The 27,038-nt window shown below is 42.5% G+C and overlaps 1 protein-coding gene and 1 long non-coding RNA gene across 2 annotated transcripts in view; both read left to right on the top strand.

Moving 5' to 3' along the window:
- Window positions 1-27,038, top strand: part of LOC138950747 (uncharacterized) — a gene marked incomplete in the record, with an annotated part of 169,686 nt that overhangs the window by 103,365 nt on the left and 39,283 nt on the right. The window contains 13 exon segments of the mRNA XM_070322472.1: window positions 587-834; window positions 2,254-2,394; window positions 3,845-3,933; window positions 5,052-5,191; window positions 5,626-5,785; window positions 7,867-8,105; window positions 9,099-9,314; window positions 15,918-16,106; window positions 17,544-17,637; window positions 17,924-18,100; window positions 20,228-20,425; window positions 21,641-21,880; window positions 22,630-22,796. Coding sequence (XP_070178573.1) covers window positions 587-834; window positions 2,254-2,394; window positions 3,845-3,933; window positions 5,052-5,191; window positions 5,626-5,785; window positions 7,867-8,105; window positions 9,099-9,314; window positions 15,918-16,106; window positions 17,544-17,637; window positions 17,924-18,100; window positions 20,228-20,425; window positions 21,641-21,880; window positions 22,630-22,796 — 2,298 coding nt within the window.
- On the top strand, window positions 12,192-15,426 carry LOC138950755 (uncharacterized). The gene is made up of 2 exons (XR_011450779.1): window positions 12,192-12,282; window positions 12,881-15,426. It is a non-coding gene; the product is annotated as an uncharacterized lncRNA (long non-coding RNA).

The raw sequence follows: 27,038 nt of genomic DNA, 5'->3' as shown, positions 1-27,038 counted from the left end.
CTACCTACCTCACTCAACCCCCCCCCCCTACACACACATACCCACACACGCACACATACACACCACCAGGCTTTGGATACACTATACAACAAGCAGACCACGGCGTGTGAGTGTGTGGAAGGGCACTACGCACCGGATGGGAAATGCTATCCAAGTAAGTTCAGTGATTGTATTTCTTTCTTTCCTTTTTGTTTGAGTTATATTGTGCAGCAAAGGTGAAAATGCAGTTGGCAGTACAAAACGCACTGCATGGTGTCGTACAAGTACATCAGTTCATTCAACCATGGTTCTGATTATCCAGTGCCAGAGATTGGTCACAACATATACGCTTTCTGAGAGAAGTTTTGGCTTCATTTGTTCGTCTGTCTGTCCACTGGAGACAGCACAACAGAACTATGAATTTTCACGCGTCTTCATAATTGATTCACACTATAATGTTTTTTACCCCCCCCCCCCCCCCCCCCCCAAATTGCAGAAATGCCACCAGGCTAGGACTGCGCAGCATATTATTTCACGGCACACCAGAGCTATGAATGCGCACGCGTTTCCAAAATTAATTCGGCCTATTGTGTAACTTTCTTTGCAGAAATACCACCAGGACAAGACTGCACAGCAGAAGGGCAGTGCGTGGACAAAGCGGAGTGCAGCACACCGGAGGGAGGCATTTGCACGTGCAACGAAGGGTTCTACAAAGACGTGGGCAAGTGTTCGCCCCTCCTCGAGCCCGGCGACAGGTGTTCCTTCAGCGAGCAGTGTGTCACCAACGCGCAATGCTCCAAGACTGGCTCCTGTCAGTGTCAGCCTGGATTCTACGCCAAAGATGGGATCTGTGTGGTGAGTTGGGTATTTTGTTGTGTTGTGTTGTGTTGTATTGTGTTAATTGTGTTGTGGTGTGGTGTGTTGTGGTGTGGTGTGTTGTGGTGTGCTGTGGTGTGTTGTGCTGTGCTGTGCTGTGCTGTGCTGTGCTGTGCTGTGCCGTGGTGTGGTGTGGTGTGGTGTGGTGTGGTGTGTTGTGTTGTGTTGTGTCACCAACGCCCAGTGCTCCAAGACTGGTTCTTGTCAGTGTCAGCCTGGATTCTACGACAAGGAGGGGTTGTGTGTGGTGAGTTGTGTTGTTGTGTTGTGTAGGCCTGTGTAGTATTGTCTTGTATTGTCTTGTCTTTCTTGTCTTGTCTTGTCTTTTCTTGTGTCACCAATGCGCAGTGCTCCAAGACTGGATTCTACGCCAAAGATGGCTGTGTGTGGTGAGTTGTAATTTGTTGTTAATGTTTTTATCTTGTCTTGTCTTGTCTTGTCTTGTCTTGTCTCCAACGCCCAGTGCTCCAAGACTGGTTCTTGTCAGTGTTCGCCTGGATTCTACGCCAAGGAGTTTGTTGTGGTGTGGTGTGGTGTGGTGTGGTGTGGTGTGGTGTGGTGTGTTTGTGTCGTGTTGTGTTTGTGTCGTGTCGTGTCGTGGTGTGGTGTGGTGTGGTGTGGTGTTGTGTTGTGTTGTGTGTGTTGTGTTGTGTTGTGTTGTGTTGTGTTGTGTTGCTCCAAGACTGGTTCTTGTCAGTGTCAGCCTGGGTTCTACGCCAAAGATGGGTTGTGTGTGGTGAGTTGGGCGTTGTGTTGTGTCGTGTCGTGTCGTGTCGTGTCGTGTCGTGTCGTGTCGTGGTGTGTCGTGGTGTGTCGTGTCATGTCGTGCTGTGTCGTGTCGTGTCGTGTCGTGTCGTGTCGTGTCGTGTCGTGTTGTGTTGTGTTGTGTTGTGTTGTGTCGTGTCGTGTTATGATTGTAGTTGTGATTATTCTCTTTTTGTTGGCAGTGCTGATTGTATTTTATCGTATATTAGCGTATGGTATTGTATTGCTTTGTCTTTACAGGGCGGACTGCCCCCGGGTGAGATCTGTATCCAGGCCGGCCAGTGTATGCTGGGCGCCGAGCGTTCCACTCCTCATGGTATTGTCTTGTACTCTCTTGCATTTTAATCCTTTGTAATGTATTGTGTTTACAGGACGGATTGCCCCCAGGTGAGATCTGTATCCAGGCCGGCCAGTGTGTGCTGGGCGCCGAGCGTTCCACTCCTCATGGTATTGTCTTGTACTCTCTTGCATTTTAATCCTTTGTAATGTATTGTGTTTACAGGACGGATTGCCCCCGGGTGAGATCTGTATCCAGGCCGGCCAGTGTGTGCTGGGCGCCGAGCGTTCCACTCCTCATGGTATTGTCTTGCACTCTCTTGCATTTTAATCCTTTGTAATGTATTGTGTTTACAGGACGGATTGCCCCCAGGTGAGATCTGTACCCAGGCCGGTCAGTGCGTGCTGTTCTCGGAGTGTTCCACTCCCCACGGCGGTAGGTGTCGCTGCGACCTGGGCTACTACGCCTACCTGGACGAGTGCCTTCCTTCCATTGAGGTGAGTTAATTATCTCTGTGGAATCATTGGACGGGTGCAATGGCATAGTGGTTAAGACATCGGCCTTTTATTTGGAAGGTCCGAGGTTCGAATCCAATTTCTTCTATTGAAATGAGTTATCTCTGTGGAATCATTGGACGTGTGCACAGGCATAGTGGTTAAGACATCGGCCTTTTATTTGGAAGGTTCGAATCCAATTCTTTTCATTGAGGTGAGTTATCTCTGTGGAATCATTGGACGGGTGCAATGGCATAGTGGTTAAGACATCGGCCTTTTATTTGGAAGGTCCGAGGTTCGAATCCAATTCCTTCCATTGAAGTGAGTTATCTCTGTGGAATCATTGGACGGGTGCAATGGCATAGTGGTTAAGACATCGGCCGTTTATTTGGAAGGTCCGAGGTTTGAATCCAATTTCTTCCATTGAGGTGAGTTAGTTGTCTCGTTGGAATCAGTGCACGGATGCAATGGCCTAGTGGTTTAGACGTTGGCCTTTTCGTGTGTAAGGTTTTGGGTTCGAATCCAAGCCGCGCCTGGTGCAATTGTTATCCCTGGTCAACGTATGTGTAGCTTAAACCTGCTAGTGCCTTATAAACGCAGGCACAAGACCAAGTAGTACGCACGATAAATATCCTGTAACCTATGTCAGGGTTCGGTGGTTTATAGAAACACGTAAACACTCGACATGCATACCCCGAAAACGAAGTATGGTGGGGAAAAAACTGCCATACACGTAAAAACCCCGCCCTGCAATAACACGTGTGTACGTAGGAGCTGTAGCCTATGAAAACAGAAGAAGAAGAAGAAGAAAAAGAAGAAACCATAGGGTGCCTTTCAGTGTGTTGTAAAATAATGTTTTCAATTCAAAAACTTCGCTTGCAACTTGACAGTCGTCCCCCCCCCCCAAACACACACACACACCACCCACAAAACACCCCACACATCACGTTTAATAAACCGGGGCCAACACGCCTCTTACCCTTCACCCCCATACGAACCCTCCTCACTTCCGTTGCAGCTTCTAAACTGACCAGTTTCTGAAAGTTGTTTCAATATTTGTGGCGTACTTGAAATAAACGATGGAATAATTCAGGCATTTTTATGGGCGCTGTGGCGGGGTGGTAAGACGTCGGCCTCCTAATTGGGAGGTCGTGAGTTCGAGTGCCGGTCGCTGCCGCATGGTGGGTTAAGAGTGGAGATTTTCCCGATCTCCCAGGTCAACTTGTGTGCAGATCTGCTAGTGACTTAACCCCCTTCGTGTGTACACGCAAGCACAAGACCAAGTAGGCACGGAAAAGGTCCTATAATCTATGTCAGAGTTAGCATGCCTCCCCCGATGGAATAATTCGGCCATTTTATGGGCTATATATTTTATGTTTCTATCAAAGCTCATGCACTATTTTGCCTATTTAAAATTGGTTTTAAATGGATGTTGTGTTGATTACGTCAACAGGTGGGCAAGCCGTGTACAGGGAGGGGACAGTGTGTGACTAACGCTGAGTGTTCTGCTGGCATGTGTGAGTGTACGGAGAACTACTACAGGTACGTCGATCGTTTGCAACCGCTTTGGTTTGTTTCTGTATTGGCTATATGTGACCCTTTCTTTCTTTATTTGGTGTTTAACGTCGTTTTCAACCGTTCAAGGTTGTATCGCGACGGTAATCACTGGTAAAATAGTGTGTCTCTGAATACTGTTGTCTTTCAGCTCTGACAACACCCCCCCCCCACCCCCACCCCCACACACACACACACACACACACACACACACACACACACACACACACACACACACACACACACACACACTGTCCCTCCTCCCATGTTCCCTTGTGGTGTTGTTATCCGTTCTCTCATTTTCTGTCTCCCTATTCCGATTCTTTAAAAAAAATGTTTGTAATGTCTTGACTAAGTTCACTTTCATCCTATCGATAATCCTCGTCAATTTGTCTTTCGTCTTTCTCCATCGTATGCTCAGGGTTTGCTTTTCTTGTGGTAACAAGCCATAAATCATTAGCTGTTTGTTTCAATAAAAGTACTACAGTGGTCGCCGCTTAATAAAACCGTGGTTAATAGAGCCAGCCGCTTATAAAAGCCGATTTCAGACGGTCCGGATTTATCACTATATCTTATGTATTAGAAAAAGCCGGTTAATAAACCCAACCCGCCGCTTATTAAAGCCAGTTTTCTCAGAGAAATCACGAAAGCGCCGAAAAAGATTCTCCAATGAGAAAACGACAGCGGTTTGGTAAAGAAAAAGAAGCTGAGGAGGGTCTAATTCTCAGATGGTTTCAGCAAATGATCAAAGTACACGTACATGTACATAATTAAAACAAAAGTTCAACATCCTTCGTGAAGTTGTGTTTAGATTCAAACAAGTGTAAATGACGAAAGAAAGTGACTGAGTGACGTAAATAAAAGAGAAGATTTTTTTTTCTTTCGAAAATGATGTATTCCTGGACCGCCGGTTAATAAATCCGCCGCTTATTAAAGCCATTTTTCGTCGGTCCAGAAGTGGCTTTATTAAGCGGCGACCACTGTACTACAGATTATCTGTAGACTGTGTAACTTAAGTGTGTTTCTATTCCATTGTTCTGTGTGACAGAAGTCGGTGAAGATTGTGAAAGGATTGTTTAGTGTATTTCCGGTTGTTACGTTTTCAGATACGGAAAGCTGTGCAGAAAACGTGTGGGTAGCGGGGACACCTGTACCGGTTTGGGACAATGTGTTGCTCACGCTGACTGTTCCTCTCCGGTCCGTGGCAAATGCGTCTGTGAAGATGACTACTTTTCGCTTCAGGGAGGTACGATCTGACTTGCAAAATGAATGTTCTGGTACAATACTTTAATTTTCCATCACCCCGTTATGGGAGAAGATGTACGGATCCGCTGAGGAACTACGTGTTGTCAAGCCTCCGGGGTCGATATCTGAGTGTATGACTAAGAAGATTTGCCTTGGAAACATAGAATTCAATCTTGATGTTAATTCTCTAATTTCGGAGAGAAAAAAAGTTACCTTTTTTGGACCATTTTGACCGCTACACGATGTTTAATCTGTATTTGTCTTGATGTGATGTCTTTTTTTGAAATTGTGAGGCAGACCCAAGGGCACATTTCTGTGTGTCTGTGTGTTTGTGTCTATGTCTCTGTGCCTGTGTCTCTGTGTCTGTGTTTGTGTGTGCGTTAGTAAACAGACAATTAAGTATTTGTTCTTGTTTTATTATAATGTGTGTTTCAGAGTGTGTGGTGAGAATACCGGTGCCAGAGAAGTGCGGGGGTCTAGGCCAGTGTGTGCACCACGCGGAGTGCACGTCACGCACGGGCGGCGTGTGTCTGTGTAACATCGGCTTCTACGAGGACGGGGGGATGTGTCACGAGAGACACGACGTCAGCGAAGAGTGAGTCACACATTAGAATAAGAATAATAACAATAATGAGAATATTTTTATGGCACAAATCCTAAAACAATTCTAAGCGCCTCACAAAAACATACATAAGTAAATTATTAGAAAAGGGGGAACAGATGGAAAACTGATAATGCTGCATTCCTTCAAATTCATCACTGATATGACCTTCCCTGTTTAGCTTTCTTTTCTTTTTTTAAAGTCGAATCGAGTGGGTTTTTTTTACATCCGTCAGAGAATATTTTTGTGAACGTTAGCAGTCGATCTGGTTTGGGTTTGTGTGTGTTTTTCTTTCAGGAAGCCCTACCTAGAAGAGTGGGGTATTATGCTACACAACGTCGAGCGTAATTGTGGACGGATGAAAACTAAAAGATAATTATAGAGGATGAATATACAAATTTGGACGGCAAGTTACAAACATTGTCAGTAAGTACTGCTGTCACATGACTGATGTGAACCAGTTGATTGGCTAATGGCGATGCGCTTAAATCTGTAGTGCGCTAACTTTTCCACTGAGCGTATTCTTACGCCCTTTGCCAAAGCGAGACTGTACTCTCATCCTCAGAATTAATTAATGACATGTAGCTTATATTCTCCACTTTACCAAAACATAACCATAAATTTCCTGCGGCTCAAAGCAGAAGTGGTTTTTTTCTGACAGATCGCAGGCGCCTGTGCCACAGTGAATCCCACTGATCTAAAAATAGAAGCGGCTGTGTCTCTTCCACATATGAATGGTCTCTTCTCGTTTTGACTTGCAAAGATTCTTCTCATATGCCGTGTTAGTGGCATGTAGCTTATTAACCACATTACCAAAAAAATGATGAGTTAGTATAAAATTCCCAGCGGCAAACAGAAAACACAAGTGTTATTCCGATAGACCAGCATTTGAAAGTCGACTCTGTTATAGTAGACTACACTGAAATACGACTGCATCAGTTCAGTAAATGAATGGTTTCCGAATTATTATTTCAAGGCAACAACAATCAGAATCGAAAACGTGTAGGGTTAAGAAAGTTCTTACCATGTGTAAAACTTATTACCAGCCTGCCTCATGCGTGCAGACGAGCAATTTTAGTTTTTGAAATGAGACTGCAGTTCAGTGGTTCGATTGCCCTAGCCGCCTAGCAGACGACATAAACCCCGCAGCAAATTAACGTGTTGGGCAAATGTGAACAAACAAACGATGGGGATATAATACGTGTAGAGTTCAGAGCATTCTTACCGTTCATATATAGTTCCAGACTCCCCGATGAGTGAAGATACAACACGAGAAACATACCACATTTACTTTGAAAATGTGCTAACCGTGGCCTTGGAGTCAATTCAAGGGGCAACACTCTGCACAGTCAATCTGTCGAAGCTCGATGAAGGTTTCGAATCGCAAATAACTAAGAGCACAGTCCTTTCTCCGAGTTTAAATGAGGTCTCTATGAAAGATCATCACTTTTTAGCTTGACGCTACCTGGAATTTACCAACAGAAATTAAAACAAGAGTTTGCGTGTGACGAAAGCACGACACACTTGAGACAGCCCACACAAAAGTAGATCTGAAACAAACCTGACCACACAGTTACGCCTATCCAAATGCGCGTAGCAAAATGTGCGTTTTGAATCTTCTTTTTTCTCTGGCGGTACTGACAATATCGTTATTGAAACAATCCCAGTGCACTAAGGGATTTATAGAGCAAATCTCGAAAATAATTATTGAACTCAGCGCTATGCGCTTCGTTCAATAATAAATTTTCTCGATTTGCTCTATAAATCCCTTAGTGCACTGGGATGTTTCAATAACTTAAAATAACGTGATAAACAAAGTAAGACAATGTTACAGAAGACACAGAGAGAGAGAGAGAGAGAGAGAGAGAGAGAGAGAGAGAGAGAGAGAGAGAGAGAGAGAGAGAGAGAGAGAGAGAGAGAGAGAGAGAGAGAGAGAGAGAGAGAATTGCAGTGTCAGAATGGAGAATCATTGCGTATGAAGAAGGTTTGTATGGCTTTTGGGAGTGCATTGTCAGGAGGAGAGGAGGTCAACAATGTCTATCACACACATCTCATTCTTCAATCGTGTCCCACAGGTGTTTCGAGACCAAGCAGTGTGTGGACAACGCAATCTGCGCACCGCCGACCGGTACGGGTAGCTGTGTGTGCGCGGCTTGGTTCTACGCGGAGAAGGGCAAGTGCTACAAACGCAAGTATGTCGGCGAGCGGTGTGGCGAGGGCCAGTGCGTCAGCAAGGCCACCTGCACTGCCAAGGTGGGAGGCCAGTGTCGCTGCGAGGCTGGATACTTCCAAGATGGCCGCTTGTGTGCTGGAAGTGAGTACTCTGGTGGGGGTAGGTGGGGCTTTAAGTTTTCTGCTTCACTTTCAGGAGAGATTTGGTTGAAACAACTATTTATTCTACAAATATAATTATAATAAGCATGTTTAGGATCAACAACACACTATAAGCATATGAGAGATTTGACGGCTGTCTTCGTAACAGAGCAAGTTTTCTTAGTTCCAAAATGCAACACTGTCGTTTAAAAAAGATAAATAATGTCGTTTAGTGACACTTCCTTCTTTCAAATCTGTCCTCAAAACCTATCGCTTCAAAAGAATCTTTTGTATTTACTAACTATTAGCTGTATTCGTAACAGAGCAAGATCTCTTCGTTCCAAAATGCGGATGACTTTGACATTCTATATTTTCTTTCCGAAACCTATAGATGACTGTCTAAACCTCGGCCTCGCTGATAAAACGATGGCACCGATATCTAATTTTGTAAGCCGCGGAGGGCTTCTAAATTCCTTTAGCCGAGCGGTAAATGAGACCTTGCGTAGATTCAAACGTCAATGGAGGAGAAGGACACGAAACTGTGGAAGCATCAGCAGTTAGAAATGCTAGAAGTAGCTAGAATATCATCAGTTTTACACATTTTACTAAGTCCAGACTTAAACAACAACAAATGCAAGTATTTTTTTTGTTTGACATTTAGTCAAGTTTTGACTAAATGTTTTAACGTAGACGGGGAATCTAGACGAGTGTTGTGGTGTGTGTCTGTGTCTGTGTCTGTGTGTAGGTGTTGAGCGATTCAGAGAAAACTACTGGACCGATTTTCATGAAACTTTACATGAGAGTTCCTGGGTATGATATCCCCCAAAGTTTTTTTTTTTTTTGTTGTTTCGATAAATGTCTTTGAAGACGTCATATTGCGACTTGTTATCTTTATTGACGTTTGTGTTTTAACTTTTATCAGGTAATTTGACAACAAAATCAACATCGGCTGCAGCAATTTTTGTCAACGAGTTCTTGTTTTCTTCTCATGCAGACATACCCCCAGACGACAGGTGCACGTCCGAGGGTCAGTGTGTGGTCAACGCAGAGTGCTCCACCCCTTACGGAGGTCGCTGTCGCTGTAATCCGGGTCACTACCAAGATGGCGCCAAGTGCTTCCCGCTGGTTCCCCCTGGCGACGAGTGCCGCAGCTCAGACCAGTGTGTGCATGATGCTGTTTGTTCCACTACACTGGACGGCGGCAAGGAATGTGAGTATAGTGGAACTCCCTAAAGAGAATGCTTCATGTCCTTCAGGCTAAATATTTTGCCTCTTTAGGACTATCAATCAATCAATCAATGACGCTTATATCGCGCATATTCCGTGGGTACAGTTCTAGGCGCTCTGCAGTGATGCCGTGTGAGATGAAATTTTATACGGCCAGTAATTGCAGCCATTTCGGCGCATATTTACCTTTCACGGCCTATTATTCCAAGTCACACGGGTATAGGTAGACAATTATTAACTGTGCCTAAGCAATTTTGCCAGGAAAGACCCTTTTGTCAATCGTGGGATCTTTAACGTGCACACCCAATGGGCGGGGGGAGGTTCGGACACCGAAGAGAGTCTGCACACAAAGTTGACTCTGTGAAATAAATTTCCACGACACTGGACGGCGGCAAGGAATGTGAGTATAGTGGAACTCTCCTAAAGAGAATGCTTCATGTCCTACAGGCGGGCGGGGATGTAGCTCAGTCGGTAGCGCGCTGGATTTGTATCCAGTTGGCCGCTGTCAGCGTGAGTTCGTCCCCACGTTTGGCGAGAGATTTATTTCTCAGAGTCAACTTTGTGTGCAGACTCTCCTCGGTGTCCGAACACCCCCGTGTGTATACGCAAGCACAAGTGCGCACGAAAAAGATCCTGTAATCCATGTCAGAGTTCGGTGGGTTATAGAAACACGAAAATACCCAGCATGCTTCCTCTGAAAGCGGCGTATGGCTGCCTAAATGGCGGGGTAAAAACGGTCATACACGTAAAATTCCACTCGTGCAAAAACACGAGTGTACGTGGGAGTTTCAGCCCACGAACGAAGAAGAAGAAGAAGATGTCCTACAGGCTAAATATTTTGCCTCTTTAGGACTAGAGAATGATGGGTTATAAGATCATTCGACTGAGTGTTACGCCCTCGCGGCTTTTGATGAAATACACAAGCGTAGCCTATGCGTGTTCATGTGGTATCAGCCATCTGCACTTATGGTAGAATGACCGAAGGGGTGGGACATTGCTACCGTCTCAAGGTCAGCACATAGGCTTACAGTTGACCCGTGTCCGCCCCGGCCCATAGCCGAACCTGCGACTTTAGGATCACAAGGGCAACACAAACTGTAAATTGTGCATGTTGTTCCTGATTTTGTTCAACCGCAGTTTTATGTGATAGGTTGTTGGTTGGCAGCCAGGTTTAACAAAACAGAAAGTCAAGGGGGTGAGGGGGGGATGGGTAGCTCAGGTGGTAGAGCAGTGGACTTGTGGACCTAGGGTCGCGGGTTCGAATCCGGGCTGGGACGGACACGGGTCAACTTTATGTGCAGACCCAGAGACGGTATATGTGTGCCACCCCCGTGTCACCACAGTGGCACGTAAAAGACCTCGGTCATTCTGCCGTAAGTGCAGATGGCTGTAACCACCTAAATACGCATACATGTGTTGTGTATCTCACTAAAAATCGGAGTAAAACCCGGGAACATGGCCTTATTGGCTTTGCTTTGAGGGCCCGTAAAACTTGAATTTTTCTCTCCATACACACAAGCTGAGTATGTTCCTGTTGGAGGAGGTTTTCAATAGGTTGATGGAGCATTGCATAGTGCTAAAAAGATTCACAGTAAAGATGAACTTCCAAACTACACTTGAAAGCTAACAGTTTTGTCCTATTAATTATCAATTATATTCGTTGTGTAATTTACCACAATTTTCCTGAACTTATTGATTGTTTAATAATAGTTTTAATCGTGAAAAATGAAGAGGAAAAAACACATTTAATGATTGAACTTTTGAGCTTAAATGCCTACTGACATGAGTCAGCTCTTTATCAATGCTGTCTATCTTTTTGATTTGGAACACGTCAGTTGGGCGAATGTTTTTTTTTTTTTAAATCTACGTCCCGTTCTCAGGGGCAGACTCAAGCCTTAACCTTGTCAGCCTTGTGACTTACTGACCTCTAATGCTTTAGTCTTCACAGGATCTATTGCCAATAGGGATATTTTTTTGTATGTGACAGGATCAGCCCTGTTACATTGCAGGGACCCCCAGCAGGTTAGGGGGAAGAATTTACCCGATGCTCCCCAGCATGTCGTAAGAGGCGACTAACAGATTCTGTTTCTCCTTTTACCCTTGTTAAGTGTTTCTTGTATAGAATATAGTCAATTTTTGGCTCACGTAAGTGTAGCCTATGCGATGATAAACTTTGTCTGTCTGTGCGTGCGTATGTATGTATGTATGTGTGTATGTCTGTGGTAGAAACTTTAACATTTCCGAGTCTATGGATTACGTCAGTCTCGGTCAAAAGTGTTCGACGTGTGTGATAGAAACTATTTGAAGACGTCACATTATGACGTAAGAGGGTTAGACGTCACGCAAAGGAATTACTGAAAGTCTCGGTCATTGTTATTGTGAGCGGGCCGAGACTTCTTGGCAGATCCAGGGTCTCGCTTTCTTGCATAGTTTCACCTATGCTTACTGTGTGTGTGTGTGTGTGTGTGTGTGTGTGTGTGTGTGTGTGTGTGTGTGTGTGTGTGTGTGTGTGTGTGTATGTGTGATAGTGGGGCTCGTATGTTGCAGACGCACTCATAAATCATTCACATCTTGCAACAAACATCATACTTTGTGATATTGTTCTTTATACTTATTTAAGGGATTTCAGATACAGAGCCACTTCAGAAATCGGTTTTTTTGTTTTTGATAGGGAATAAAAGGCTGCATTTACAGCAGACGAAATTCGTACCAAAAGCGCTCAGCAGTAAATATTCCCAACTCAGCAAATGTAAAATTCAATGGTTTACCATGCACCAGAAGTTGTCTGCTGATAACACATGCATGACATAAATACTCTTATGGGTATTTTTGTGTTCTGGTATTTAATTTGATCGTTTTTAGAATTTTATATATCCGCAGCATGAAAATTCAAGATGGCGGCCTCCGCAACATTGCGTGTTTTGATTTGAGCGAAAACAACGTTTCTGAAGGTAAGTTTTCAAGAATACGCATCCATTCACCAATGTCACATCATTTTACTGTTTAATTCTCCCCTGGGGTCTGTTATTCATCGGGTGAAGCGCTGAAATGCAGAGACTTTGTTTAATCTTGCAATAGCTCATTAGCTGGATTGTGATGCTGATAGATCTAGATCTATCTGTTGATTACAAGTAAGGAAATCATGATCGCCACGCTGGTGATTTTAAATAGATTAAACGAACTTTGAATAAAAGGCAAGGAGAAAGAGATTGTTCATGGTATGATAAATGATTAGTCCTGCCTACGTTGAGGACTTCCATAAGTCTCTAAACGGCTGAAAACTGAGTGAGGGTAGGCCAGATAGTAGGATGACCAGCTGGAGATAAAAACACTCCACTCCCCATGTCTTTACAGTGTTGTGATCAAACTTTCAAAGACGGTAGGTAACAGACAAAAGCATACAGTGTATGCTAATCAAATGAGATAAGTGGTTTTGAAAAATGAAGAGGTACCGCTCTTTGAGTTTTACAATTTTGGTTTGTTGCTTGTTTCTCATCCTTTTGCTTATTCTAAGTTGACCGTGCATTGGTGTGAATTTTATTTTTACAGGATATATACAAGAGTTACACCACATGCCGGTTCCTGGGAACAAGCGTTCTGCATTTATTCCGGTGCCACAGAAGGGAGCTGATTTCACTAGTACTACTGTATCAAGGTTTGTTACCAAATACATCTTAACAGTAAGATTTTTTTATTTGTATTAATTGGAACATGTTTGCACATCATTTGTAAGCGACCTCTGTGAATTTGATGGGTTTAACGTACGTACCCTCACTATGGTCAACATTCTGTTAGCGACTGTTTGAAGCGAATAAATGTAGCGGTCAGAAAGATTCCAGAATCAGTTGGGTCACTGGAAACTGTGTTTGTTTGTTTTTTAACCTGAAACAGTAAGAATTATACGAATTCATGAAATAAAATTTTCTTTCATTTTGGTCTGTGGTGTGAAGACTTGCTAACCCGGCTTTGACCAACTCTCTGAGATAGTAAACATTATTCAAATACATTCAAATAAAAATTTCACTTTTCATCTTTTGTGTGAAGGGTACCCCAGGCTGATTTCCTGCACCATGGATGTAGAGGAGGCCAGACAGTCTGCTTCTCATTCCAGCTGTGTTGCGGTTTTTTCTGCTCGTGAAGTGTATCGCCACATTGCCAAAGCCATTGGCCAAGAGAAGTCACCCTGTCTGCCCATTTTGCATAGCCTTACAGGCTGTGACACTATGTCGTTCTTCAATAATCAGAAGGCTTGGGAAGTATGGCAAGCATTTGAAGACGTCACTCAAACTTTCTTCAGGTTGTCTGCTCCTCTTTGTAAGCTGAGTACCACTGACAGGGCAGCACAAGAGCTTTTTGGTGTACATTTGTAGGACAAAACCAGCAACGTACTGGGTGTAAACAGTGCTAGACGGTACCTCTTCAGTAAAAAGAGCTGCCGAATTGACCATAATCCCCTTACAAGTGAGGTGCTGCTGCAGGACATGAGATTGAGAAGAGCCATCTACCTATTAGACTTCCAAACTCTGTGGGCTGGCAGTTCAAGGCTGGAAAGTGGGAGTTATTCTGGACGAGCTTTCAAGAGGTATCCAGCGTGTGCCGAGAACTCATGAGGTGTGCCTGCAAGAAGAGCTGTACAACAAAACGCTGCAAATGCTGCTAAGAAGGACTGCAGAGCACAGCTCTCTGCAAATGTGCTTGCATGCCTGTGAAAACTGTCAGCATCTAAACTGTGCAAAAATATTATTGCACCCATTTTCATACCCCAACTCAAACATTTATTCCTGTGTCATTTTATTCAAACTGTCTATGCCATTAAAGGCTCGCATCTTCGCTATCTGGCACATTTTTTTTTAACATCATCATTTACGCCGTCAAAATAAGGATACCCTTGACGTGACAAAGAGATGTGACAAAAACTTCGGGTACCTTTTAAAAAGCCGACGACAATTCCTGAGGCACAACTGGGTCACTGTTGTATACGAAGAGAAAGTCAACTTGATTATCCATCCAGAACAGGTTGTTTTATTTCGCCATCTTGCATATTTCTAGTGTTGTGCCATTGTACATACTGATGTATGTGTCGATCTCACGGATGAGATGTTTATGTGTCAAATTTGAGGGATACCCAAGTCAACTAAAATCCTTGTATTTTAGCAATGACCAAGTGGGTTGCGTTGTAACTTTCAGGAATGTGTGTCTACACACGAGGCGTAGTTCAACCGTTTGAGTACACTTTCAAATCTTCACGAAATAATATTTTAAAAACTGCCACAGGTTTGTTGACTTACATCCCACATATTTTTGACTTCGCATGTATATGACAGATGGTTGTTTCAAGTACTGCCAAAGTTTCTTTTGAGTATAGACACTTGCCGGAATGTGCCAGTTGTGTAAACACATGAGAACAAAAAACGTTTTCGAAATACAGCGATTATGAATTTTAGTCGACTTTTGAGTTGATACATTACATTTTTATCAGTTTTATTTTGGGGGTACCCTTATTTGGGCGGCGGTCAAATAACCCATGTAAAGGCCACCTTTTATCTTAAAAGTGTTCCAGTTAGCCAAGTTGAGTGCCCTCAATAGTATACATTGAATACAACAGCACAGGAATGAATGTTTTCGTTTTGGTATGAAAATTGGTGCAATATATTTATTTTTGCACAGTTTAGGTAATCCACAAATTCTTCAACCCTGCCACTCACACCGTCCAATCATTCTCTGCACCAACAATACATGTATTGTTTTGTTTAAAAATGTTTTTGTGTTAGTTTCTATTGCAAGAGAATGTCTTGTAGCATCAAAAATGCCTAAATACCCTTTTATTGGCGGCCATTTTGAAAATTGTAAAAAAAACTACCGATTTCTTAATTTTTTCACGGTGGCTCTGTATCAGGTTTTGTTAAGCAAAAGCAAATGTCCATTTACGCCAAATTTGCTGTTAATCACATGAAGTGAAATATGCCTAACATACCCAACCGTTTACACTGGCGGCCATTTTGAAAAATTGTTTAAAAACTACCCATTTTTTTATTTTTCGCGATGGCTCTGTATCAGGTTTTGTTAAGCACATGAAACTCTTCATATTTGCTAAATTTGGTGTTTGTTGCATGATTTGAATGATTTTGCAACATAGGAGCCCCACTATGACGGAGTGATTGAGTTTGTGTTACTGTTTGTCGATTTCTTACGTGAGCCTTGAAGGCTTCGCCTCTTGTTGTAAAGATTTTAGTCAAGCAGTATGTAAGAAATGTTAAGTCCTTTGTACTGGAAACTTGCATTCTCCCAGTAAGGTCATATTTTGTACTACGTTGCAAGCCCCTGGAGCAATTTTTTTATTAGTGCTTTTGTGAACAAGAAACAATTAACAAGTGGCTCTATCCCATCCTCCCCCCTTTCCCCCTCGCGATATAACCTTGAACGGTTGAAAACGACGTTAAACACCAAATAAAGAAAGAAAGACATTGCAGGGCATTGAAGGCATAGACTGATTTAGCTGATTTTTACTTTACTGGTAGAGCAAATACATTTGAGTTTAAAACAAAATTAAAAACAAGTTTTAATCGTAATGTTTCTCATCTAACAGGCAAATGCATGGACGGGTACTTTGCGAACGGCAACGACTGTGAGCCGATCAACAACGCTGGAGAAAGCTGCACAGGAATCGGACAGTGTGTGGAGAATTCGGAGTGTTCGTCATCACGAGGAGGCCGCTGTGAATGCAACCCCGGCTTCTATGAAGAGTCCGGCAGGTGTTTTGCCATCAAGACGGAAGGTATTTTCTTCTTTAAAGGCATATGTACGCGCTCCCGTGTTTACAAAGTGTAGTTTGCCCATAATCGATGTCAAACGCACCATAAGACCATATAATGACGATATGTCACCATGCGCGGACCATAATACATGCATTACAGCTTGTTCTAGCCTCTGAAAAAGTGAGGATGTCAACAAAGCCGCGGTGTTAGCTCCCTTGCATCAACGTTACATGTGTTGCCAAATCTATAAATAGGACGATCCAGATCAAAATGAAAATTAACATATCTCAACATTGAAGGGGTCCTAGACCACAATATTTTGCAGGGAACTTAATTTAGCATGTCTCCAGCTGTTGGTAAAGCAATTAGCGTGTATAGTCATCGAGTACATATGCCTTTAAGCTCTTTAATTTTTGACTTTTTGAAGAAGTAGGAACAGTGATACCGGCAAGGTAAGACTCCTCCGATAACTGGACACCTTGTGTTCTCTCTTTGTCTTTTAAATCCATAAAAAACAAGAAATTCCTTCGAGGTAGGAAAAACACCCCCGTTGGTCAAAGGGAAATAACCATTCTCACTACACCCATTCTCACTGCCACCAACTGAGAAGGTTATTTCCCTTTGACCATGAATATGTCCCTCTATAAGTCCTTGTAGAATCTTAATCCACCAATAACTCCCTAACCGTGTGTTTGACTGGTCCCAATTTTTGTAAGGACCGTCTCAGGAATGTATAGAACCTGTTCACCAAGTTTGGTGACGATCGGTCTGTTCATTCTTGAGATCTATATGCGAACACAAACACACAAACACACAAACAAACAAACACATCGACCGAAACCTATACACACCCCTATACCGGGGGTGTAAAAATACCTGTCTTTTGACCGGTTCAACCAACCAATGAGGATAGCTGCCTTGTATGCGGATAAGGATTACATCAGCAGAACGGGCGGGGATGTAGCTCAGTCGGTAGCGCGCTGGATTTGTATCCAGTTGGCCGCTGTCAGCGTGAGTTCGTCCCCACGTTCGGCGAGAGATTTATTTCTCAGAGTCAACTTTGTGTGCAGACTCTCCTCGGTGTCCGAACACCCCCGTGTGTACACGCAAGCACAAGACCAAGTGCGCACGAAAAAGATTCTGTAATCCATGTCCGAGTTCGGTGGGTTATAGAAACACGAAAATACCCAGCATGCTTTCTCCGAAAACGGCGTATGCATGGCTGCCTAAATGGCGGGGTAAAAAACGGTCATACACGTAAAATTCCACTCGTGCAAAAAACACGAGTGTACGAGGGAGTTTCAGCCCACGAACGCAGAAGAAGAAGAAGAACATCAGCAGAAGAAGAAGAATCAGAAAAAGGAGGAGGAGAAGGTCCCATGGTGACTTTTCATTGCTGGTACCACTGTTGTTGACAATGTCGTCATGCCACTCCATTTTGCTTTATTTGCTTCCAGGTGAACCATGCAACGGGGAGGGACAATGTGTGACGAATGCAGCCTGCTCCTCCGACTATGCCGGTTTCTGTGTGTGTGGGGAGGACTTTTACAGGTAGGCAATACAGGGCCCGCGCTGTTTCATGGTCAAGATTATGTTTTCGGGTATGACAGAGCGTACAATTCAGTGGGGCTGTTGTTGCTGCTAGCTTTCTGCTGGGAGGAAGCTGCTCGAATTTCCCAACGATCGAACGGTAAAGCAAAGAAATAGCAAACAAAATGAAACAAAAAATGACATACAAATGCCAATGCTGAACCTTTTACAGACAAGAGAAAAAATGCATACAAACAAAAATGAAATTGAAAGTGAAATACAAATTCCCATGCTTAACATTTTACAGACAAGAGGGAAAATGCATACCCAGAAAGCCTGCCGGTCAGAGATGCTTGGACTCCGGGGAATGCGTGGGGTTCGCCGAGTGTTCGCTCAACAAGCGAAAGTGTGTGTGCCAGTCCAACTTCTACGAGAACGAGGGGGCCTGCTACCCTGTCATTGACGCTGGTGAACCATGCGAAAGGTCAGTTGATTCTGATGTTATTTTTATTTTTTACCTGCTTCTCTGTTGATTGATTGATTGATTCATTCATTCATTCATTCATACGAATACGAATACATTATTATCTCATACAGAGAAATTTCAGTGTGGTGCACATTAAAAGACAAAACAAATAATAAGACAACAGATAAAAATACCATACGAAGCATACTACACTCGCGCACGCATATGTACACTAACAGGAATAGTAACATGATTCCAAATAGGTTAATTGCCGTCAGCTTTAGCTAAAAGTTTACCGCTAAAAACTATCATTATCACAGGACTAGATATGTCATTGAACAATATTTATCACAGGACTAGTCATTCGAGGGTTATCACACTCAGCATAAGGGTGCACATCAAAGAGTATAAAAAATATTCATCACAGAAATCAGTGCATATGTTCACCGGCACACATACTAGTTTTAATTAGCTAAGGTATTTAAAAAGCCAATTGACTTTGGAATAAAACTGTTCTTAGTTCTGTTCTTTACTGTTCTTAGTTCATTCATTCGTTGATTGATTGATTCATTCATTCATTCATTCATTCATTCATTGGGTTTGCCTATATCCGATGGATGGATGGATTGATTGATTGATTGATTGATTGATTGATTGATTGATTCGTTCATGCATTCATTCGTTCATGAATTCATTCATTCATTCATTCATTCATTGGGCTTGCCTATATCCGATTGATTGATTGATTGATGGATGGATGGATAGATGGATTCGTTCATTGATTCATTCATAGATTCATTCATTCATTTGGCTTGCCTATTTTCGATTGATTATATTGATTGATTGCTTGATTGATTGACGAAGTTGTTGCTATTGTGTGATTATCCATAAACAAATAGGATCCACTAAGTCATGTAATAGCCATATCGTTCAGTGGAGCTTTCGAATGACTACTACCTTTACGTACTTCAAGACATTTCCGATGGATTAATTAAGACCAAGTGTTTTGTTGACTTGTATATCAGGAACACCTTTACTCTTGCCTAGCAATCGATTGTAACTGGTTGGTCCGGTGTCAGAATAATGTGACTGGGTGAGACATGAAGCCTGTGCTGCGACTTCTGTCCTGTGTGTGGCGCACGTTATATGTCAAAGCAGCACCGCCCTGATATGGCCCTTCGTGGTCGGCTGGGCGTTAAGCAAACAAACAAAAAAATCGATTGTATAAGACTTGGCACTGTGAAAGTAGGATACTGCATTCTTTTTGTTAACTACATGAGTGGATCTGAAAACAAAAGTGCAGCTATATGTGACCCTCCACCACGAAATGAGTCGCATGTCACATCGCGCGGTTCTGCGCTAGGCTTAATATAAGTCCGGGGAGTGTATGGTAACAGTGTGAGGGTCACCTTAATCACAGGCTTATAACTCAAACAGTTTTCGCTCTTTTCTAAAACAGTTTTCACCACTGGATAGAGCATGAAAAACTCTTTAGGAAAATGTAAAAATATGAAAATCATGCAAAGGTGACATGCGACTCATTCCGTGGTGGAGGGTCACAAATAACGAGACACACGTCTAGCGGCTTTAGAAAACTTTGGAGAAGAGTCGGTTAGTTAGCTAGTTAGTTAGTTGTTGCTTTTTGGGTCCAGCGGACCATATAGGCCAAATCAGGACCCCGAAGAGTCGGTTGCTATTTGTTCTTCAGACCTTTTCTAGACTAAGTAATGGTTTTAAACCGTGTGTCAAAACATTTTCCCCACGCTGAATAATACGCTAAAATTGTAAAAGAAAGGAAAACTGTCAAATCGTGTGGATTTTTGTAAAGTTACATATAAGCTGAATTGTGTACAAACCAAAACTGTCCGAAAACACTGTCACTATGTTTGCTCGTATACTTCTCTCTTACTAACTTACTTACTGCCCGTTGGGTCGGTTGGCATGTAGGGCAGTAACGAAGGACCTCCACTCCTGTCTGTTCTGGGCGAGTCTCTGGATGGTACCCCGCGTATGGTTCAGGGTCTTCAGTTCTCCTTCCGTTCGTCTCCAGGTGTTTTAGGGTCTGTCTCTCTTGCGCTTCCCCTCTGGTGTCCAGTGAAGGGCAGTCCTGGTGATGCTATCCTGCTCTTATTTTTATTCTCTCAGGTTTGGTCAGTGTGTGGGCAACGCCGAATGCTCCAGTGGGTACGGAGGCCTGTGTCAGTGTGAAGAGGGGTACTACAAGAACCAGGGTACCTGTCTACCCCGGGTACAGACCAACGAGTACTGCACGGGCAAAGGGCAGTGTGTGGACAACGCGGAGTGCTCCTCTGACTTCTTTGGAACATGCAAGTGCAACACGGGGTAAGAATCTTCAGATATCATGTTTATATATTTGAAAGCATGCCCATGTTAATTGGTATTTGAATGATGGATAATCAGACCTGATTGACAAAGGTAAGTAAGCGCTCTGAAAACATACGACATATTGTGTGATAGAATAAGTGAGAGGTATGCGAAACCAGTCTTCTGGTACCTGTGTGACAGGGGAGGCTACCGCTCCTTTCACAGCAGACTCTGCACCCGAGTTGTTGGCCTTTAAAAGTCAACACCAGTGGATTGTAGAATTCTGTTTGTGATGGGGTCTGGTGGTTTCCGAGTGTCTGAATGTTCATGGAAACCTTCGGGTTTGCATAACAGTTTTATTAGGGCTAAGAAATTAGCCCTAACATTTTCAATCCTGTTTGATTGCACTTCGCTTCCTGAGGTGATCGTAGTGTTTCGGCACACGGTTACACCTGAGAGAAGACCAAGTATTGAAATGAACAAGCAACTTTCATCATTCGGTGGATAGTAAAGGGTTCACACAGGGCGATAAAACAAAATGCCCAAAACTTGGTTCACAAAAAGAGGGATCAGGATGATAGATTTGAATCACTGACCATGTTTACTACCCCAAAACGAGTTGAAAGTGAAGATGAGGTCCCTGATATCAGTGCACAAAGTAGATCCTCAGAATATACCCCATTCCACCAAATACTCTACCCCGATGTACCTCGCGCCTTTTCTTTACATCGCCGTCTATTCTTTAACATAATACTAAAATAAGACTATTACCTGCATAGTGGTAAGGCGTTTGCCCGGTGATCGGGAGGTCGTGGGTTCGAACCCCGGCCGGGTCATACCTAAGACTTTAAAATTGGCAATCTAGTGGCTGCTTCGCCTGGCGTCTGGCATTATGGGGTTAGTGCTAGGACTGGTTGGTCCGCTGTCAGAATAATGTGACTGTGTGAGACATGAAGCCTGTTCTGCGACTTCTGTCTTGTGTGTGGCGCACGTTATATGTCAAAGCAGCACCGCCCTGATATGGCCCTTCGTGGTCGGCTGGGCGTTAAGCAAACAAACAAACAAACAAACCTGCATAAGGTTGCCTCATTTTGTTCAGGGGGGGCAAATCTTCCACAGTCCACCAAAGAGTTTTTCATAAAACTCCTATTTCTTGTTCTTCCCCGATTGATTGATGTTTGCATTTATATTAATTTTAATTTTTATTCTTTTTATAATATTTTCACTTCTCAGTTACAACCCAGTAAGAGGAAACTGCGTGAAGCAGATCGACGCCGGACAGCCGTGCGATGGTCTAGGCACGTGCATAGACCAGGCGGAGTGCACGAGCTCCACGCAGGGTGTTTGCACGTGCAACGATGCTTTCTCGGAGAAGGACGGGGCCTGCGTGCCTCTCAAAGAAGTGGGACAGGTCTGCACTGGCGAGGAGGAATGCACGCCCAACAGCATCTGCTTCGATACTTGCCGCTGCAGGTCTGGGTTTATTTTAAAAATAGTTTGCAAAGTATGGGAAGGTTTATTGCCTAGTATGGACCACTTTGTAATATGGACCACTTCCAGTTCTGACAAATTAACAGTGCTAGAGCGTTCAAAACTGACAATTTTTCTGTATCTAATTTTTGCTGAATGTTTATCAAAGCTAATTAGGCCTATAACGGTTTAACTTTTACAGAGAACGACTACCAAACACAATATGAAACTTTTTTTTTAAAGAAAACAAGCTAGTTATTAAACAGCAAAAAACTAAAAGTGGTGCATATTAGCCAACCTTCCCCTACAATATACCTAATAATTTTTCTTTTTGACTAAATGTTGCATTTGATGCTGACAAGAGACAAATGTTCCTTCGAGACCGCGCTTGCCATTGTGAAATAATTGAAATGCATACGGAAAAGCAATGAGCAAAACTACTCTTATTTCTTCAACTCTCGTCAACAGTCACACGATAAATAGAATTGGTGAATTATTGCTTTATTTTTCTGACTGCCTTAACTCTGTCGCCATTATTAAATAAATCCATGGTCTATTAAAACATACTTCTTCTTCTTCTTCTTCTTCTTCTTCTTCTTCTTCTTCTTCTTCTTCTTCTTCAGCGTTCCAGAATAGTCTGGTTACGTGTGAGCTCTGGAGGGGTGGGGGGGGGGGGGCAAGAAGATACGTCTTGATTTGCTTAGTCGGTGTCGTATTTCATTAATCAAATCTCCATCGAACCTTGGCTGTAGATCTGGCTTCTACAAGGACAAAGGGGGGTGCAAGGAGAAGAGGAACGTGGGGGAGGTGTGTTCCTTTGACGACATGTGCAAGCAGTACTCCGTGTGTTCCTCCGAAACCAACGGCGTCTGCCGCTGCGAGGACGGCTTCTTTGACCAGAACGGAAAGTGTGGTGGACGTGAGTAGAGAATCTGTGTTTTTGATGTACTCCTGAGTAGATAATTATTGTGTTAGTAGGTAGTATCATCATGGTCGGGGCTCCATTACAGGCGCTCAGGACATCCGTGGCTTATGGCGGATATATATACCCGACTACGCAAGCAGCCAGAAATGAGTTGCTCATCAAAGGTATGAATGTTCGCAACTGTACATTGCAAGTGTCTCACACTAACCCCTTCATTCTGCGTGATGATTCTGGAACCGAAGAGCCGTCAACAAAACTGTGGGTATCAGATATTCCCATTTCAGTGGCAAACAGTGAAATTGAACACTCTATCGTGAAGACTGGCTGTGAGCTAAGATCGGCCATAAAACTTGAGTGTTACAGGGACAAAGACAACAAGCTAACAAGGTTTCAGACAGGGAGGAGGTTCGTTTTCATAACCGTCCCCAAAACACCCCTTGAGAAAACACTCGCTGTTGCCGGGTTTCAGGCAAAGATCTACCATAGGGAACAGAAGACAGTGAGAAAAGATATTGTATGTTCAAAATGCCTGCAAACCAACCACCATGTCTCTGTGTGTGAAAATGATGTGGTGTGCCTTGCTTGCAAGTTGGCGGGGCATAAGCGTGGGGACAGTGTCTGTGCTTTCTCCGGAAACAACACAGTGCAGAACATGACAGGACAAGACAGAGACAAACAGACGAACGCACTGACGGTAGTGGAGGCTCAGTCTTCCATTGACACAAGTGCAGCCACACATGACAGCGCGCTGCACGTGCCAAGCGTTAGCAAAACTGACAAAGACGAACATGGTACAGACAAAACAAAGGGGAAGGGAGGTGGAGGTAAACAGGTGTTGTCAAGAGGGAGAAAAGAGCAGAAAACACCAGTTGACAGAAGACAGCTCACCCTATCCATGAGTATGCAACGCGTGGAGCACGGAAGACACCGATCAACAACACCTAAGCGTCGCCTTTCTGGAGAGAAGGACCGCTCACCCGTGGACAAGTTTCCAAGACGTGATAAAACAGACAGTGACAACGGAGAAGAACAGGGGGAGGGAGAGGGATGGGTAGAAGGTGAAGGAGAGGTACCTGATGAAAGAGAGAGGTGGGGATAACGGGTTGTCAGTGTCAGGACTTGGATTTCGATTTTGGACTGGATTACGGACGAGCCCTTTGATCACGATTTTGGTATTTGGTCTGTGTAGACTTGATATGACTACGTTCACTACCAACGTATCATGCCCTAATGGCGAGTAAACTGCGTATATGTTCGTTGAATTGTAGAGGACTGAGAAACAAATGGAAAAGAACAACGTTGTTTAAATTTTTGAGAGAAAAAAAGTTTGATATTATTTGTTTGCAAGAAACACACATAAGTTGTAAAGATGTAATATTGTGGGAAAAACAATGGGGAGGGGAAGTATTTGCACAAGCTGGAACATGTTACAGTAAGGGTGAGGTCATTTTGACGTCAAAACATTTTGATGGAAAAATTGAATTAGTAAAAAAACAAGAACGGGTTGTTGTTATCTCTGTAGAATACAGAAAACAGTGCATTAATATTATAAATGTGTATGCTCCAAATGAATCAAATGAGAAAATGGCATTTTTTCATTCTATTAGAAATATTGTGGATGAACTTGAAACCGACCAGTTTATCTTATGTGGTGATTTTAACTGTGTGGTCAACAATGAACTTGACATTATTTCTGGCCGGCCTCATAGTAACAGAGAAATTGAAGTTTTCACAGATTTAACCAATACCTTAACTGACATATGGAGATACTTTCATGATGATGAAAAAGATTATACCTGGAACAGATTTAACCCCTTTGTTGCCAGGCGTCTTGATTATTGTTTTGTATCTAGAGGAGTGTTGTTATCGTGTGTATCAGCAGATCATATTTGTGTCCCAAGTTCAGATCACAAAGCTGTTGTTGTCGAAATGAATGACAAGGATTTTATTAGAGGTCCAGGTTACTGGCGGTTCAACAACAGTTATTTGAAAAATCAACATTTTCTTGAACAAATGAATTCACTTCTGGATGTTTTGGTTGAAGAAGCCGAGAATGATGCCTCAGCAATAAACAGATGGGAATTGGCAAAAGTACAGATAAGAAACTTCTGCATTGAATTTGGTAAAAAACAGTCGTGTAATAGGAAAAATGAAGAAATCAGGTTACAAACCCGCCTAAGAGAACTGGAAAGATTATTGATTGATAAGATTGAAAATAATGGGTTGCAAACAGAATTACTAAAATTGAAACAAAAGTTAGAATTATTAGAACTAGAAAAAGCAAGGGGTGCACAGGTTAGAGCTAGGGTGAAGTGGATAGAAGAGGGGGAAAAAAACACAAATTTTTTTTGTAACTTAGAAAAAAGACAAAAGAAGAAAAACATTATGTCACGCCTCAGCACTTTAGCGGGTGAAACAATAACCGACCAGAAATTGATTTTACAAGAACAAAAAGAATATTATACACTTTTGTATAGTCTGAAAACTGATTCTGAAAATACGGTAAAAGATAGTTTGGAATTTTTGTCCCAAGAATTTGTTCCACGCCTTAGTGAAGAACAGTCACGTTTATGTGAGGGGTTAGTAAATCCCGCAGAAGCAGCCGACGCTCTGTGTAGCATGAAAAATGGCTCGGCCCCCGGGGCTGATGGAATTTCTATTGATTTCATGAAAGTATTTTGGAGCAAGATAAGCAGATTGCTTGTTGATTCATTTAATGAATCATTTGAAAGGGAAGAGTTATCATATACGCAAAATCAAGGGGTGATAATATTGTTGCATAAAGGAAAAGATTTGGATAGAGAACGATTAAGTAATTGGAGACCAATTACTTTAACTAATACTGATTATAAGATTCTAGCTAAAGTTTTGGCAAGAAGAATGGGTTTAGTAATTAATGAACTAATCAGTGTAGATCAGGTTGGTTACCTAAAAGACAGAAATATATCAACAGTGATTAGAACGATTGACGATGCGGTTAATTACTTTAATGTTAGTGGAAAGGCGGGTTATCTGCTTGCCCTGGATTTTAAAAAAGCTTTCGACAGTGTATCAAAGTCACTACTTCTTAATGTTTTTGACAGATTTGGATTTGGATCTAGTTTTAAAAAGTGGGTGGAGATTTTGATAAAAGGTACTACAAGCTGTATAAATCATGGAGGTTGGTTATCGGAGAGTTTTAACGTATTTAGTGGGATTCGACAAGGTTGCCCGTTTTCGCCGTTGGCTTTCGTCTTGGCGGTAGAATTGTTGGCGATTAAGATAAGAAACAGCCCTATAGTTGGAATAATTACACCGAATATGATTAATCAGGATGGTACGGTCATAAAGATAAAACAAATGGCAGATGATACAACCCTGTTTTTAAAAAATCGAGATGATGCTAACATGGCAATGAACATATTGAACCAATTTAGCAAAGTCTCAGGGCTACAATTAAACTTAGATAAAACGAAAGCTTTAAGAATGGGGAGAGAACCAACGGAACCTAATCTGCCTTTCCACGTTGTTAAGGAGATTAAAATTTTAGGGATTAAATTTAGTAGTTGTAAAATGGCAAAAGACATCGAGGAAAACTGGAAATTCAAAATGGAGAGTCTTGATGCCATGATTAAACAGTGGAGTAAAAGAGATCTCAGTATACAGGGAAAAATAACAGTTATTAAAACGTTTATGACTTCCCCATTTGTGTATATTATGCAGTCTGTTGGTCTTCCAAAGCAAGTTCTCACACAGCTAAACACGAAACTATACAAATTTGTATGGCAAAAACAATATAGTAATAAAAAAGCTTTTGAAAAGATAAAAAGGAAAATTATGGAGTCTGAATATGAGAATGGTGGATTGAAAATGATCAATATGTTTGATATACAGAAAGTGTTTTATTTAAATTGGATTGGACGGTTGCATGAAGCAGGTCGAGAAAATTGGAGTGCAATCCCAAAATGGCACATTCAACAATTAACAGATTTTAATCACTTGGCAAAAATTAATTGCACACAAAAGGAATTACAAGGAATCGAAAAAGTTCAAAATGATTTTTGGAAAGAGGTATTTTTGACATATCTTGATAATAAAAATAAAGTAGGTTTAGAGGAAGTTGACAGAAATGATGTTGGTAATCAACTGTTATTTAATAATAGACTGATTCAGTTTAAAGGTAAAGTGTTGGATTTTGTAAAATGGCGCCAGAAAGGTTTTAATGTTATAAATGATTTGTTGAATGTTGAAAGAAAT

The sequence above is a fragment of the Littorina saxatilis genome, linkage group LG16 (genome assembly GCF_037325665.1).
Source record: "Littorina saxatilis isolate snail1 linkage group LG16, US_GU_Lsax_2.0, whole genome shotgun sequence".
NCBI classification, from domain to species: Eukaryota; Metazoa; Mollusca; class Gastropoda; order Littorinimorpha; family Littorinidae; genus Littorina; species Littorina saxatilis.
The sequence above is the reverse complement of the archived record's forward strand: the minus strand, read 5'-3'. Positions and strand labels throughout refer to the sequence as shown.